At 40.9% G+C, this 16,722-nt stretch overlaps 3 protein-coding genes across 5 annotated transcripts in view; 1 reads left to right on the top strand and 2 right to left on the bottom strand.

Annotated features, from left to right (window-relative positions):
- Positions 1 to 838: 838 nt before the first annotated feature.
- On the bottom strand, positions 839 to 5,161 carry cdkn2aip (CDKN2A interacting protein). Its single transcript, XM_022197409.2, has 4 exons — positions 5,074 to 5,161; positions 4,000 to 4,249; positions 3,786 to 3,904; positions 839 to 2,830 (listed from the first exon to the last, which is right to left on the bottom strand). Exons 2-4 carry the CDS (start codon positions 4,245 to 4,247, stop codon positions 2,241 to 2,243), a joined length of 957 nt encoding a protein of 318 aa, XP_022053101.2. The 5' UTR covers positions 4,248 to 4,249; positions 5,074 to 5,161; the 3' UTR covers positions 839 to 2,240.
- A 255-nt stretch (positions 5,162 to 5,416) lies between these two features.
- tubgcp4 (tubulin, gamma complex associated protein 4) lies at positions 5,417 to 16,401 on the top strand. The gene is made up of 18 exons (XM_022197408.2): positions 5,417 to 5,588; positions 6,124 to 6,252; positions 6,490 to 6,612; positions 6,689 to 6,742; positions 6,884 to 6,940; positions 7,113 to 7,192; positions 10,028 to 10,229; positions 10,325 to 10,490; positions 10,571 to 10,695; positions 10,796 to 10,846; positions 10,925 to 11,030; positions 12,046 to 12,153; positions 13,869 to 14,013; positions 14,095 to 14,272; positions 15,224 to 15,358; positions 15,442 to 15,558; positions 15,644 to 15,783; positions 15,868 to 16,401. Exons 1-18 carry the CDS (start codon positions 5,511 to 5,513, stop codon positions 15,872 to 15,874), a joined length of 2,001 nt encoding a protein of 666 aa, XP_022053100.1. The 5' UTR covers positions 5,417 to 5,510; the 3' UTR covers positions 15,875 to 16,401.
- tp53bp1 (tumor protein p53 binding protein, 1) overlaps positions 16,388 to 16,722 on the bottom strand; it is a 44,763-nt gene continuing 44,428 nt past the window's right edge. For all 3 annotated transcript variants that reach the window (XM_022197405.2, XM_022197407.2, XM_051937518.1), the window contains one exon: positions 16,388 to 16,712. In XM_022197405.2, coding sequence (XP_022053097.2) covers positions 16,525 to 16,712 — 188 coding nt within the window. In that variant the 3' untranslated portion in view covers positions 16,388 to 16,524. The remainder of the gene's footprint in view (positions 16,713 to 16,722) is intronic.

The raw sequence follows: 16,722 nt of genomic DNA, 5'->3' as shown, positions 1-16,722 counted from the left end.
ATGTTTGTGACAAAGATTCATGTGTTTCAATGATTCCATCATAGGAAATGAAGAGTTCTAGGAGTTATTGGAGACTAAAGACTGCAATGATATACATGGTTTCTACAAGTGTATGTACACTTTAATTCACAACTGTACATATTGCTTTTATTCTAGACTTATATTTTAGGTTTTGTCACTATCATTTGTATTATGTCATTGGATTTTATTTTTCTTGACATGAAGCACTTTGAGTTGCACTTGCTATATGAGCCATGTTATGCAATGCTTATTATTTAAACTCATGTGCAACACTGCTTTTGTGTGTCATTTATCTCTCTGCTGTAGTTGTTTGTACAAAGACACAACTACAAGATGAAGTCTCTTAATATAAGTACACAAGCGGCTAAACAAACTTGTCTAAACATTTTTATAATGTACACAACTGTAATCCAGACAGCCTCATAATTGTAGGCTTAAAAATCATTAAAAAGATTTGGTGCAGTGATTGTCTAAAATGAGTAAAAAAAAGAACAAACTTATATATGAAGCAAATGGCCTTAGCTTATTTAACAATTAAGAAGTTGATTTCTGTCCTTTTTTGTATTTCTCCCGATGCCCTGATGTCTCTTCAACAGTAAACTGCATTTTATCCGTTTATTATATTTTTTTCCCCATTCTGTAGCACCATCTAGTGGTCACTTGGTGCGTTTATCACCAATGGGTTTGTCAGCTTCGTAACAAAGTGTTTACAATCATCCTGCATCGACTAAAAGGGAATTATCTTTGTTTATTCCCCCATAAAAGGGCCTTGGATCGTTTTTTTAAAAAAATTCAGTTTAGAAACAACAAAAAAAACTTTTCTAGGTTAAATTTACTTTATTTAAAAATAGATAGAAACAGGACCACTGGTGTAAACGTAACATGGAACAGCGTAGATACTCACACTTTAATGCAACTTCAACCCAGTTTGGATAACCAAAAAAAAAAAAAAAAAAAAAGAGAAACACAAATCACACTTCACAGCAGCACTTTAACCTCAAATACATCAGAAATGTACACACTGATTCAGTTACGGTAATCAATTAATATGAACACCCCAGTATTTTAAACAGTGTGGCTCTCAGTGTTTCTTAATCAGTCAAATTAAAAAATAAAAAAAAGCAGTAGCATTTATTTCTTCTGTGTACAGTAAAATGAGTACTGTAACCAGCCAGCTTCTCTCTGAATGAACTAAGAAAAAAAACCTTCATTCCTTGTAGTATTACTGTGATCAGCCATCATAGTAATTGTGTTTGGAGAAGTTTGTTTTTTTAAACTTAGAGACACTTTGTTTTTTAAGTTATTTAATTTTGACTAAATACTCATAAAAAAAGACAGTCAAACTTGAGTGGCACCAAAAACTTCGGCAACATTCAGCCCTGCTCTAGAACAACTAAAGTGCAGGTCATTAGGGAATGCAGATACAAGCTTTAACGAGAAACAACCTGAAAATTCAACGGTTACTGGGAACAATTCGGAAAAAAAAGCCGATATCTGATATTTATGCTTCAAAAAACCTCAATAACAAAATGAAATCTGGATTTATGTGTTCTAATCCGCTGTTTTTATGTTCTCAGCTGGTATAAACACTAAAATCAAGCCTGTCGTGTTTAGAAAAAAGTTACTGTATTAGTTTAGACTGCTTAGCAAATCTGTAAAACACGAGTTCCCTTGTAAGTCAACAGCTGGAAAGTCATTTCATGTGTGGACAAAACACAACAGGTCACGGCAGGAAAGAGCAAAACTATAACTACGCTACCTCTAATATGAGGTAACGGCCGAAACACACATTTGTTATTTTTGTCGGGATAAATAGCCACATCATAATAATGAAAAATGTTCTCCAAGGTGGCTTTTTATCGTTATCATTCTTCATTTTAGCTGTTCAACTGTTTCTCTTCCAGGCAGTAGAGCTGCTTGACTTGAAAAGGATGGCACATGCTCCAACTCCACACTTTGCCGTCTATAAAACTCTGTCAAACTGAAACAAACAGTGTAATAAATTTTTTGCAGATTTGAAGACTAAGTTTGTTTTCCTGTTGCTTTGATCTAGCACAGATCTACGGATACCAGAGTATTGAGGGAAATGAATCATGACGGTTAATGCACTACGTTACGCAATGAATCTCCGGTTTGATGGTCAGCTGCATAACAGACTGGTCCCGACGCTCATGAATGCCTTCAGTAGCTCTTGTTGATGGTCCAGCAGTCCGGCTTCTCTACGAGGAACTGTCTTCCAGCTGCTCGTCCTGAAAAGGGTAGCTGAGCGCCGGAGGAAAGCCCTGACTCCGAGGCTGCTCGTCCAACAGCATCAAATCCTCCACGTCCTTCCCTTTGTACCTCCGCCTGCAGATCTTTACAGTCACTTTTCGCCCCTGAAAGACTTTGAGGGCCTCTTTGGAAGCCATGGCTCTGGCGGCGGGCTCATCGCGGCCGTATCCGGTGCCCATGTAGACAGTCTGACAGCGGATTTCGCACACGTGGCCTTCCTTCTGAGTGCGACCTGCTGGGAGGCCTGTGATGTCCTTCAGCGGCACAAACACGCAGCACAGGGTTTGTTTGCACGACTCCACGCAGCTGCGGAGGATTTCAAAATGGTCCAAGTTGGGGCCGAAGCCGCCTGCCGATACCAGCTTCCATGCCACGGCCTTGTAGAGGCGGTTGAAGAAGGGCTGCTGCTCTGCTGGAGCCTGAGGAGGAGGTCCAGACTTCTGAGTCGCAGTCCGGGTGTTCGTCCTTCCAGTAGGTCGACCGTCAGCCTCATTAGGTCCAAGTTTGGCTCTTTTCGCACAGCTGTCAGCGTCACTCTCTGCAGGTGACAAAAACAGCAAACGACATCCAATGAGGAAACAGACTCGAGCCTCATGTGTGTGGGTGTGCAAAAAATACATCATAATATGTAGAAGTAATTACAGTGAACCTCTGCTGCAATAGAAAACAGCACTGAAAGGTTTTGTTGGTTGTTGAGTTGCTTTTCAAGGCTATTCAAGGTAACTAGACTTTTGTATTTCAGAAAGTTAAATATGACAATATTTAAACCAAACACACTATACCAATTCCAAAACTAATTTTTTAGGATAATTATTTATGCTTTAATGAGGGAATTGTTAATAACATGCAACAAGGAAGTTAGTTCAATCCTGCTGAGGTTTTCAGGCATTGTGACTTCATCACATTGAAAGTAGGGCTGCAACTTACAACTATTCTCATTGTAAAGACATCGGTCAATTATTTTCTTGATTAAGTGATTAGTTGTGTAGTCTATAAAATGTAAGAAAATGCAGAAAAATATGAATTAGTGTTTCTCAAAGCCCAAGATGATGTCTGCAAATGTCCTGCTTTGTCAATAATCTAAAGACAGTTCCTTTACCGACATAAAGGAGTGAAGAAATCAAAAAATACTGAATATTATCAAATTGGAATCATAAGATTTAGGCTTTTTTTGTTAAAGAAATATTCAAACTGATCATAAAAACAGCTGACAAATTAATCAACTAATCATTGCAGCTGTATGACCAATAGTGTCTGTCTCCTAACATTTGCATATCAAAGAATATAAAATAATTCCAATATCTCTAAGCATAATGTTATTAAATAAATCACCAGAGTTGTTCAATCACTGTATTCCCACGTAGCTAAAATTTTATGGTAGTTGTCATGATTTTCCCAATGTAATCTGGTGAATTTTAAAAAAGCAGACGGTCAAAAAGACATCATAACCAAACTGTTAATGTGACTCGACTGTAAACGTGTTTTTGCTTTACCAGGTGCGCTCCGCTTTCCTCTGGTCATGATTTCTTTCATCGTTTTGTGAACAGGAGCACCTTGGACAACTATCCCCTCACCCATCGCGGTGATCTTGTCCATCACAGCCTGTGGATAGCTGAAGGGATGAAGAGAAAAACGGTTAATATTCATCAGAGGATTTGGCTTTTGGCATTCTTTGGTTTTTCATTCTGCTAGATCGGTGAGTCCTACCTGCAGCCGAGGAACACGTGATTGACCCAGACCATGGACAGAGACAGCAGGCGGTCCAGACTACTGCTGGGAACCCCCACCTCCATGGTGGGAAATGCCTCCATGTTCCTCAGGATGAACTCTCTGCGAGCAACCCACTGTTTGTTGGTCTCACAGTAGGTCCTGAGTGTGTCGACCCACTGGGCCAGCTGTGGGTTCTGGCCCAGGTACTCTGAAACTATGTCCTCTCCGCTCCTCTCTCCCGCCATCCCTGCAAAAACACAACATATAAGGTTAAAAAAACTAATTAAAGCTCTGCACTTGATTATTTATTTATTTAGCATTGATAACTTGTATCAAGTCTGCAGTAGACTTCATATGGCTGTGTAGTTCCACCATAGATAGATAGAATCGCTTTATTCATCCCCGAAGGGAAATTCATAGATAGACACTTAAAGTTTGTAAATATATATATATATACATATAAATTATCAAAATAAAAAATGATCGATACCAACTGAAATCAAACATCTTATTCTAACAAAATTTTTGTCTATATTGTCTAGTCCTATTACAACATACAAAATTTATTCAAAAACGTAACTAATTTCACACAAACAATAGTTACAGTTAATAAAACATTAGGCATAATCGGTCAGCAGTTTATCTAGAACTATAAAGCAGTAATAAGACTGCAATTTTAAATACTAAAAAAGCAGCTATGGCCAAAGCAGTAATTCTGGTACATAAGCGGCAATACCAGATATGGATAGCAACAGACAGGCGCAGAAAATATTTAATTATGATAAAACTCAATAACAGATACGTTAACGTTTCACACTGGGTGTGTTTTAAACTTGCCTGGCTGTTGTCGTGCGTTAATTAAGCTAACTAGTAAATATTTACCCCTGACAAACTGACTGATAACTAACATTAAGTTAAACCAAAAGGCTAGTCGAGTAGCAATAGTCACACCGTAAGACAAGCTAATAATTACAACACGGTATAAAGCTTGACAGTAAAGACAAGAACTAGCAATTATTTGCTTGCACAGTTTATATTAAGTGATTATTTCATCTAGTAACTACGACATACCAAGCTGTCTCCGCTGCGATGTGTTGCTAGCTAGCTACATGACCGACTGATGACGCAAAATTAGCGACGCTTCCTTTTTGCGGGAGACACTACATTTCCCATGAGCACGGAAAAGCTACAGGTTGTTACGCTAATGGAGCGCTTATTTATGCTTTCATACCACTCATAACTCACTTAGGCCCCCCATAAGAATATATTACTTTAATAAAGCCAATTAGTTCAACAAAATCGAAATATGAAGCAGTTTTAAAAGTTTAAAATGCAAGCAAACGATATAAGTGAAAACTAAGTAGCGCAGGATGTGCTAGCATCCGTCCCGTGATCCTTTGCGTGCTGACGGCAAACCCTGCGACAGCTCGGGCGCCAGTTTGTTTTGGTGGATGAATGAGGAGCTCACAGCTGCTTTTTCAGTTTTAATTAACTGGATGTGAGTTAACATGATTCACGAACTGTTACTGGCGTTAAGTGGATATCCAGGAACCATTTTCACCTGGAACAAACGGACAGGCTTGCAGGTAAAACCGAAATACGCTGCAGCTACTTGATACGATAACGGTTCTGATTCAACACAGACATGCTAGCTTAAATGGTTTGCAATTGCATGTTTTTAACTGCATAATTAGTAATTCTAAACGGACCTAAGCGGCTTTGTTGGCTGTACGGTTCCAAGTCTGTCTGAAGTTAGCCATGTTTTTCGCATCTTTTTTCTAATTTTGTCTGTCTATTTATTCAGCTTATATGTCCGTGTTGGTCAGACACGCTGCAAAATGTACGAAATATGGCTTATAATGTAATGACATTATCGAGGATGCCTGAACCACTGATTATTGTTGTACGCACTTGTGCAATTCAAAGTGTCTGTCCTAAATAAAAAAAGTCAGACCACATGCTGGCTTCACCTGAACGGTTTTACATGGTTAATCCTGACTAAAGTAGTTTCAGCAGTAAAGTCACAAGACTGAGAATGTAACTTGTGCAGTAATGTGTGTAACTTTTATGAATTAAAGGCATGTCAGGTTTCTATTTCAAAATGCTGTCTCTCGCTCACAGGTGTCCCAGGACCTGCCTTTCCTTCACCCCAGTGAGACCAGTGTCCTCAACCGGCTCTGTAAACTGGGCTCAGATTACATACGCTTTACAGAGTTCATAGAACAACACACTGGACATGTTCATCCACAAGTGAGTCCTAACGCCTCAGAAGGACATTTTACACAAATTGACATTCTGATGAAGTTTTGTTTCATTTTGTATTCATGCAAATGAATAAAAATACCGTTTTTTTAAATAAAACTCAATAAAAAAACAACCATAAATCCTTCTGTGGTTTCTTTAGATTTTTTTGCCTTATGAGTCTTGATTAAATTTATGAACAGTATTTTTTAAATCCTACATGTATATGCTCGATCTACTCTGTAGGAGCATCACACCAACCAGCCTAACCAGACTGGACTTCATGGAATCTACTTGCGAGCTTTCTGCACTGGCCTGGACTCCATGCTGCAGCCCTACAGACAGGCCCTGCTGGACCTCGAACAAGAGGTAAAATGGCGATACAACCAGCCGAAACTAAAAGAGTAGCATTTGAGGTGATACTAAAGTAATTTGTGTGTTTCAGTTCCTTGGAGATCCACATCTAACAATATCCCATGTGAATTATAAGCTTGATCAGGTAAGGAATTAACAAATCTTCTAAAAAGATCATTTTCAGATTTTGTTTTTTACAGAATACAGAATGAAATTACTCTATTTGGAATGCTTTTAAACCTCAATTTGTTTAATGCTGTTTTTTTTTGTTTTGTTTTTTTTAAAGTTCCAGTTGCTGTTTCCCTCTGTGATGGTGGTCGTGGAGACGATAAAGTCACAAAAGGTAAGGTTAGTTTTTTGAAGTGGTTCCTCAGAAGGCTGTACTATGAAGCAAGATTAAGTGTTGGATAGACCTTTGGACAGATAGTTGGTTATTGTACATCAGGCAACAAAAAATTTTGTTCTGGGAAAGTGATTAGCACCACATGCTAACAGAGCTGTCTGCATTGCTTTAGATCCACGGCTGTCAGATCCTGGAGACGGTGTACAAGCACAGCTGTGGGGGGCTTCCTCCTGTTCGCATGGCTTTAGAAAAGTAAGTCCCCCCTCTTTGGAGTTGTGTTCATATGCTGTTCAGCTTTTTTTTTTTTAATGTTGTCTCATACTACAATACATGTCATAAAAATCCTACAATTTCATTTAGCTTTTATCCAAAGTGCCGTACATCTGAGAGTAGATACAACACAAGCAAGGATCTAGTCAGGAGGATACAACCTGGATAAGCACCATAAAACAAGTTCAAATTCATGTTATTTATCCTGTCGCATACCTCTGTATTGATTTCCTCTCATCCTCGGCATGGTGATCGTAAGAGCTGCTGGATAAATCCGCTGAAGTTCTGTTGTAGATTATTGGAGATGTTTCACCTCACATTCAAGAGGTTTCTTCAGTGCTAACTGACTAAAGGGGAGTTACAGAGTTTGTAGTCTCTCCAGGTCACATGGCTGATGGCTGATTAACGACCCGGGACTCGCATGCTTCCAGGTGTGGTTGTTGTGAAACCAGAGGCTCCACCACCAACGACAGCAATCATGGTGATGAAGCTGCTAGTTTACACAACAAAGGATGTGAAGCTGCCAAGTCGGGAGTGACTCCAGATGTTAACAATGGAGAAACTTTCTGTGGAGTGATCTAATCACTGCTTAATAAGAGGTGTGGCAAACCCCTTTCTTTGTCTGGAGATGGCTGTTCCAGTTTGACATAGATGGCTTCTTTCACTCCTCTCTCAAACCATCTGCCTCCTTTGTCCAAAATGTGGACATTGCTGTCCTCAAAGGAACGTCTTTTATCCTTCAGATGCAGGTGAACTGCTGAGTCTTGTCCTGAGGAGCTCCTCTCTTGTGAAGCTGTTGTTTACTGTCTCCTGTGTACAAGTCTGTGCACTCTTCCCTGCTTTGGATGGCATGTACAACGTTGCTCTGCTTGTGTGTTGGTGTTTTATCCTTGGGGTGAGCCAGTCTCTGTCTTAGAGTGTTGCTGGGTCTGAAGTGCACCAGGATCTTTGGTTTGGAGAAAATCCTCCTGAGTTTGTCGGAATCTCCAGCTACATCTGGTATAACACGGTTTTTCCTTTTGTTTTCTTTGCTGTGTGTTGTGGAATTGCGTTTTCTACATCTTTGTGTAGATTTGATAGATAGCCACAGTTTCTCAATGCTTTCCTACTGTGTGTGTGTTCCTTCTCCTTTCCCTCTGAGTTGAAAGGAACATGGCCAAAGAATAACTTTAAAAAAAAAAAATCATACAAATCACTGCAGCAGAGATGTGGTTTCACAGAGGCATGGCTCCGTATATCTTGTATGGACAGAATAAGTAATGAAGACGTTTTAAAATTACTACAAACGAATTATACGCTAGTGAACAAAATTAGGAAAGGGAGTCAACATTTTCTGGACACATAAGGAAAGAGAACTTGGAATATATGGGTACCGCTGGAAGAATGAATGGGAAGAGAGGCCGAGGCAGACAGAGAATGAAAATAATAGATGACTGACATCATGGCTACACATAGAACAGACAATAGTTACAATTCAGAGATCAACAGTTTAGATGGAGGGAAGTAAACATCGACGCTGAATGGCACTTGATGGATTGTTTGAGTGGATTGTGGGAATCAAACAGCAGATATTGGTCTGTATGTAGGTTTCCTGTAGACTTCAGTGTTCATTCTCCTCAACAAGCACTGCACAGTCCAAATAAAGGCAGCTGGCTGTCCTACATATCTTCCTGAGTGAACTTGATGTTGCTGTCCACTGAGCTGATGTGCTCTGTGCTCTGTGAATGCTTCTCTTTCTTGGGCTTTGATTTTGACCCAGATGTCATCCACATTTCTGAACCAGTGGCGAGGAGATGTTCTCTTAAACAAGCTCAGAGCTCTGTGCTCCATTTCCTCCATGTAGAGGTTGGCCACGAAGGGTGACACCAGAGAGCCATGCTTCTGTCTGTAGAATCCTTCATTACATACTACAGACCAAAAGTTTGGAAGCAACTTCAAGTATCTGTTCACAATGCCTTTGTTAAAAACCAGCATGAATTCTGTGGATTTTGGGATGTATTTATTGCATGATCAGACTTTGTTTTCACTGATTTGCACCATTTTCCTCAATTTACTTTTAGGCATGCACTGAAGTTACCAGATCATTTCTGAATAAATCTTTATAAAAGAAAATAAAGACTTCATTTTGTGGTTGAGAAAGTTTACAATTTCAGTGCAAAAGTAAAAAACAAATCATAGTTTGCATTATTCATTTTAGCTCTTTGGCTTTTTCCAGTTTGCATACAAAAATCCAAATAAATCTCAGCTGTATCCATATCTCTATAACTACCCTGGAAATGGCTAGAAAGCAAGAGCTGAGTAAGAAACAAGAGGACCGATACAAAGACTGTGTGGCTCTTTATATATTAATCATGTTTATTTTTTTCCAGAGTACAACAATGAACCGCTGATCTTTTTTTTTTTTTTGTACAAATTTGATCTTGCTTCACAACTTATGGCCTGTAGTGTATTTGAAATAGGTGGTGGTCAGGCAGTGATCCAGCAGGGTGTCTGTTTGGTTCTGTCTTACAGGATGTGTTTTCTGACAGTCTCTACTTCCTCTGACGTGGGAACGCATGTGAATAGTGATGTGACATCAAAGGTAACCATGGTGTCATCCTGGGCTAGTTTCACTCTCTCAACAGTGCTTACAAAATCAGCAGAGTTCTGTATGTTGTGTGTGGTTTTACCTGCCAGCAGTGCCAGACGTTTTGCAATATTGTAGGGAACCGAGTTGATGCTGCTGATGATCGGTCTGAGTGGTGCTCCCTCCTTGTGCACACTAAGGTACAAACTACTGTAGTAGTGTTCATTTTTCGGTGTTTTTTTCGCCTGCAGGATTCTGGCTGTGTGCCACGGTGTGATGTACAAGCAGCTAGCAGCTTGGATGTTGCACGGTTTGCTGCTGGACCAGAGCGAGGAGTTTTTCGTGAAGCAGGGTCCCAGTGCAGGAGGAGCTGCAGCCAACCAGGAGGAGGAGGAGGAAGATCTGGGGCTGGGAGGTCTGAGTGGGAAACAGCTCAGGGAGTTACAAGACCTGGTGAGAGCTGCAGTCAACACACAGACCTGCAACCAACTCTGGACAAGGGCTCAGGGATTGTTTTTGTAATATTTGTGATTCTGTTTGTCGTGCAGAGGCTGATCGAGGAGGAGAACATGCTGGCTCCGTCTCTGCAGCAGTTCTCCCTGCGAACAGAGATGCTGCCTTCTTACATCCCCATCAGAGTGGCTGAGAAGATCCTCTTTGTTGGAGAATCTGTTCAGATGTTTGAAAACCACAACCACAGCCCATCTAGAGCCGGTATTTACTGTTGATCTAGGAGAAGTGTGGTTGTTGCCTTACTTTAAAACAATAAAGCACAATTGTTCTTTTCATTGTAGGCTCCATACTGAAGCACCAGGAGGACCTGTTTGCTGCTGAGCTGCACAGACTCAAACAGCAGCCGCTCTTCAGTCTGGTGGATTTTGAAAATATGGTTGATCGTATCAGGAGCACAGTAGCAGAGGTGAGCTCGCCTTCTTTCTTCTTTCAGCAGCTCATTAAGAGTAGCTAGAATGGACACTGCTGCAAAAATTCATTCCTTGCAATGTTTTACTGACTTGCAGCATCTCTGGACGTTGATGGTGGAAGAGTCGGATCTGCTGGAACAGCTGAAGGTTTGTACTCGTCACACCTGGTTCTGCTTCATAAATCAGTGGAACATGAAGGGGACTGACGTTTGTGTTTTCCTCCAGATCATTAAAGATTTCTACTTGTTGGGTCGTGGAGAGCTCTACCAGGTTTTTATTGATCTCGCGCAGCAGATGCTGAAGACGCCTCCAACAGCCGTCACTGAACACGGTAAACGTTGACATGAGGATGCTAACATCTCTGTAACAGATGTGTTTTTTTTCTTTTGCATCATGATGGAGAATTGATCCAGTGTTCATTTTATGCTACATATGAACAGACAAAGAATTGTGTCATTGATGTTTGAAATAAAGCCATCCACAGCTGAGATGAGACTTAGTTTCATCTCACTGAGTCACTGTGTTACTCGTTTTGGTTGTTTATCAAAAGATGAATGTAAGAATTGTTTTCTAATTGTAATAATTTGATTTCATATAACTTAGTGAAAAAATTTTGATTCATAGACTTACACAGTGACTCAAATTGTTGAAAAGTAAAACAAAAGCTGAGATATAGTGCTGGTAATAAGATGTTAGTTTAATTGGCTTTATTTAGTGGTTGAATGATATAAAATTGGAAATTCATCCTGTGCATCTTTTTTTTTTTACATTCACATTTAACCCTTTGATGCCTGAATTTATTTACAATTATATAAAAACAAAGGAATTATTTGTGTTTTTGCTTTCAAGCTGTTAATTTGTCTATAGCACGTAGAACAGATATTGTATATATTACAATGTAGGTCCCACCATGATCGGTCCTAAGAGAGACCAGAGCTTGCAAAAGGTTTTTAGATACATACTGAAGATACACAAACCGGCATTGGGGGAATGGATACGCTATCTCAGCTGCAGTCTGAATGCAGACGGTGTCATGTGAATTTGCAACGATCAGCGTTGAAGGGTTAAAAATGCAAACCTGCTGAGTTTACATAAACATTTGAATTGTCTCTGTGTGCTCAAGTAGATCTGCATGTAATTTGAATATAATTTGAGTAACAAATGCAGCAACGAAAAGCAAGAAGGAAACTCATGAATGGAAAATAAATGTTTTTCTGGCTGTGATAACAGTATTTGTTAGCAGAAGCAGCATCTTGAAAGATTTTTTTACATTTTTAAAGTTTAACTTGTTTTATGCCTGTGATCTGCATGTTTAGCGTCGTGTGCTTTGTGTTTTTGCTCCACAGATGTAAACGTGGCCTTTCAGCAGGCGGCTCATAAGGTTCTGCTGGACGACGACAACCTGCTGCCTCTGCTGCACCTCACAGTCGACTATCAGGGCAAAGACAGCAAAGGTGAGTTCACACGTTCACACTGTAAAGTTCATTTAGGCGACTGAAGCTTTCTTTTGTACTTGGTATGACTCTTCTTTTTGTTGTACTCAGCTTCAATCCGACTTTATGATCAAACTATTTAAAAATCAGTAGAACCACCCCCAGCTGCTCAGCATCTCATCACTCCTGCAGATGTACCCTTCCATTTCCTGTTTATTCTGACAATAGCACCTGACTTTGACTTCACACCAAATATTCTGACTTTATCTGAAACAATTATTATGCAGGCCACTCACTAGAAGTTCAATCCACAACCAATTAAATATTGTTGAAGTTATTTTTAAGCATAAACACACGTCATTTTTCTATTTATAGCTCTGGAAATTTGGGAATTCTGTTGTAAAGCATCATAGCACTACAGATGTGAAACTAGTGGTGCACACATTTCACTATTTTATTTAGCACGAAACAACATTTAGCAGTAGCATTACAGTTTATGTTAATTATTGTTTAATTAACTAAATCAAATCAAAAGAACAAAGTCGCGGGTACAAGCGGACAAAAGGAGCTTTCTTCACAGGGTGGCTGGGCTCAGCCTTAGAGAGAGGGTGAGAAACTCGGACATCTGGAGGAGCACAGAGTAGAACTGCTGCTCCGTCGCGTCCAAAGGAGCCAGCGGAGGTGGTTTGGACATCTGGTTCTAATGCCTTCAGGGAGACTTTCTTTGGAGGTTTTCTGAGCACGTCCACCTGGGAGGAGACCCCAGGGTGGAACTCGCTGGAGGGATTATAGATCTCATCTGGCCTAGGAACGCCTCAGGATAGCTGGAAAGCGTCGCTGGGGGGGAGGGACGTTTGGAACGACCTGCTTCATCTGCTGCCTCCACGACCAGCCCCGGATAAGTGGAGGAAATTGGATGGATGGATAGGAATCAAAAAATATTACTCCTCTTGATGTTGAGCTCTTAAACAATGTTCAGAGTTTGAAACTAGCGGCAGTTTAAAGTTGCTGGTGCCCAGCCAAGTGTCGAGCTCATAACTGTCAACAGGATTTGATGTCACAATTACTTTGAAGGTATCTGAAAATCGCCACAACTAATTGAGAGGCCTGTATTATAAAGTAGGATTTGCGGTTAGCAGAGTAACTTCAGTGCAGTTCTGTTTTTTCAGGACTATGGAAGTGATTTGCTTCTTACTGGAGTACACCACCATGATAAGGAGCTTATTAGGATCTTCGTTTCTAAAATACTTTTCAAAGTCTTAGTAACAGAGTGCTTCACAACAAAATATAACAGACAAGTCAGAAAAATCATCAAGTTTTGATACACAGTTAGCTGTATGCAAACTAACAGCACTGGAAAGAGCAAGAATGTTTTTGAATTTCAATTAAAGGAAATGTGTTTTCAAGGAAGTTAAACCTCAAGTAAAATCAGGATGAACTCTCCAAGGTCCGAGCCTTGGGGACATGTATACAAACTCTCCTCAGACATGACTGGATGATATTTCAGGCACCATCTCTGACATATTCACTATGTTGCTGCAGAAGGGAGATCAGTTTTTATGAAAACAAATGTTTCAGATGAGTCCACTTTAGATGGTGAATCCTCCTCACATGCTGCTGGATGACTCTGACTCATTCAGCGCTGCTCACTGAATGAGGCCCATTATTCACGCTGACGGCTCATTGTCCTTATCTCTGTAACTGGAAAAGGCGATAATTAGGTTATTCTTTTTCAGATGCGTCGGGCCCCAGAGACGGAGCCACTCCTCCACAGGACACTTCCCCTCGAGAGGTTCCTCCCACCGGCTGGGCGGCTCTCGGTCTCGCCTACAAGGTCCAGTGGCCGCTGCACATCCTCTTCACTCCCGCCGTCCTGGAGAAGTGTGTTCATCTTCTCTCCTCGTTGAAGCTTTTGTTCTTTTATTTAGAGCACGCCTGGTCACTGTCCTCTGCTGTGTTCAGGTACAACGTTGTGTTCAGGTACCTGCTGAGTGTTCGGAGGGTTCAGTCGCAGCTGCAGCACTGTTGGGCTCTACAGATGCAGAGGAAACACTTAAAATCCAGCCCCACAGACGCTGTGAAGTGGAGGCTGCGCAACCACATGGCCTTCCTGATCGACAACCTGCAGTACTACTTGCAGGTAACAGTACTTAAAATGCATAATCAAAACTACAAGCACACTCCGTTATCCAAGCTGTGCCTTTCATTAGTACATGCAATTCACTGAAGTAAGCACGATTTTTTTTGGAAAATAAAAATACATACCAGACAGTTTTCAATAATGTAGTCAATTTACAGAGATTTAGTAGCCTAGCCACGCTAGACAACCCACGGCAACGAATTTAATTCTCTGCCAGGGTGGGTCTAGTTACCCTCCATAAGGCTCGAGGCTGGATTCTCCTAAAACTGGCCGGACCAATCACCATGAAGTGTAGAGTCAGAAGGCGGGCGTAACTAAGTGACGACACAGGCGTGACGATTCTGACAGAAACAACCGGAAACAACCATAGAAACAAGGATAGACAAGAAGATGGCTACGCACAATAAACAGTTATCTTTCAACTCAGCTTTGGCCACAGCCCTGAAAGATTTGAAGCTAAAATTCAACTTGAAAGATAAACAAAGGACGGCACTGAAGTGTTTCATTGAGAAGAAAGACGTATTTGGACTTATGCCGACAGGATATGGCAAATCCTTAATGTACCAGTTGGCTCCATGGCTCTGCTGGTTGGGAAGCTAATGGGACTTAGCCACAATCCGCTGGTGCTCTAGGAACTATGTCAGCCTATTTGTTGTGCTGATTGGTTGTATACCTACCCAATTGCTGCAGAGGGATTTGATAGACAACCTTTTAGCCCACCTCCCTCCCTGTCAAGCAGTCCTAGACCCTTGTGCCTTCAGAACATGGGGTCTAGCGCGGCTAGGCTAGAGATTTAGTGCAGTTTTTACACGATTTTCAGAATCCTTCAAGAATGCATCTGATACCAGATATGGTTTTGTGTATTTGTCTTTTAATCATGTAGTTTAAATTTAAGCTTGTGAACTTGATGAGTTCAGTTCGTGTCGTTTATTTTCCCATGTTTCTCTCCAGGTGGATGTACTCGAGTCTCAGTTCTCTCAGCTGCTGCAGCAGATCAACTCCACCAGAGACTTTGAGAGCATCAGACTGGCCCACGATCACTTCCTCAGTAACCTGCTGGCCCAGTCCTTCATCCTCCTGAAGCCGGTATGAACCACCAACAGAGCTTAGTTTGCACCTAAACCTCATCCTGACTATTATAAAACCCTGATAAATACTTCTCTCCTCAGGTGTTCCACTGCCTCAACGAGATCCTGGAGCTGTGCCATAACTTCTGCTCTCTGGTCAGTCAGACTGTAGCTGCTCTGGATGAGAGAGGAGCCGCTCAGCTGGACATCCTGGTCAAGGTAGCAGTCAAAGACACTGTCATTTAATTGTCTAATGCTAGAATGGAAACTCATCTTCAATAATTCTGCCTCTGGGACATTTCAGGGCTTCAGACGCCAGTCGTCCCTCCTGTTCAAAATCCTTTCAAGTGTGAGGAACCATCAGATAAACTCCGATCTGGCTCAGCTGTTACTGCGACTGGACTACAACAAATACTACACACAAGCTGGAGGCACGCTGGGGAGGTAGGACACACAGAGCAGTAAAAAAACACCGTTAACGCTTAGCTTATTTCTGTTATAACTAATATAAAAATAATCTCTTTTCAGTGTTTAAGAAGATCACAAAGGATTAAGATTCTTCCATCCATTTATCATCAATGCTAAACTGAACCGAAGAAACTCATGTCATTTTTGCCTTCAACAGAATACTGCTAGTGTGGCATGCCAGGTTAAAAGGATCTTTAAAGGCTTAAAACACCCAAATTACAAACAATGTTTTCTGACTTCACTCTGTTGGTGTCTAGTTATGTGGAGGAACAATCAGATGTCTTCGGTTTGTAGAGCTCACAGCACTTCAAAAATAACTTGAAATGTTTAATTAAAGCAGCACTTACCGGCATTCTCGCTGAAGTAAATGAGAACAGAGATGCTTAATTTGGCATAAACACCTTTCAACAGAGTCAGCCTGGCTATCTGTTTCTGCAGCTGCAATGTTAAATAAATGGGAAAAGGTTTGTTTGTAGTTTGGGTGAGCTGCCCTTTGCCTGTAAAACTCCTTGTATATACTGTAAATATTCTACCCTTCTAGCATGCAACATTTTCTGTGAACAAAATAAACCGACATCTGTTAAAATGAAACAAGGATCACAATTTATTATCCCATAAAAACAGACAGGATAAAGTTATATACAGCAGAGGCATGCAACAGAACTAACGCTCAACATTTAACTTGGTCGAAGGCATTTTGCACATTGTGGAGTCTGATTATGAGGAGGAGTAGTCGTGGCGATACTGAGGCTTGCTGTGGAAACTGAGGCGCTCCCCGCAGATGACGCTCTGGATGAGCCACTCAGGAGACACTAGCGGGACTTCCTGTGATGTCACGTTTTTCTCTACCAATGGCGAACAGGCAGCGTCTGTCACCACGAGGTCATACTTGCCAGCAGGAATGTCTACAGACGG

The sequence above is a fragment of the Acanthochromis polyacanthus genome, chromosome 2 (assembly GCF_021347895.1).
Source record: "Acanthochromis polyacanthus isolate Apoly-LR-REF ecotype Palm Island chromosome 2, KAUST_Apoly_ChrSc, whole genome shotgun sequence".
Lineage (NCBI taxonomy): Eukaryota > Metazoa > Chordata > Actinopteri > Pomacentridae > Acanthochromis > Acanthochromis polyacanthus.
The sequence above is the reverse complement of the archived record's forward strand: the minus strand, read 5'-3'. Positions and strand labels throughout refer to the sequence as shown.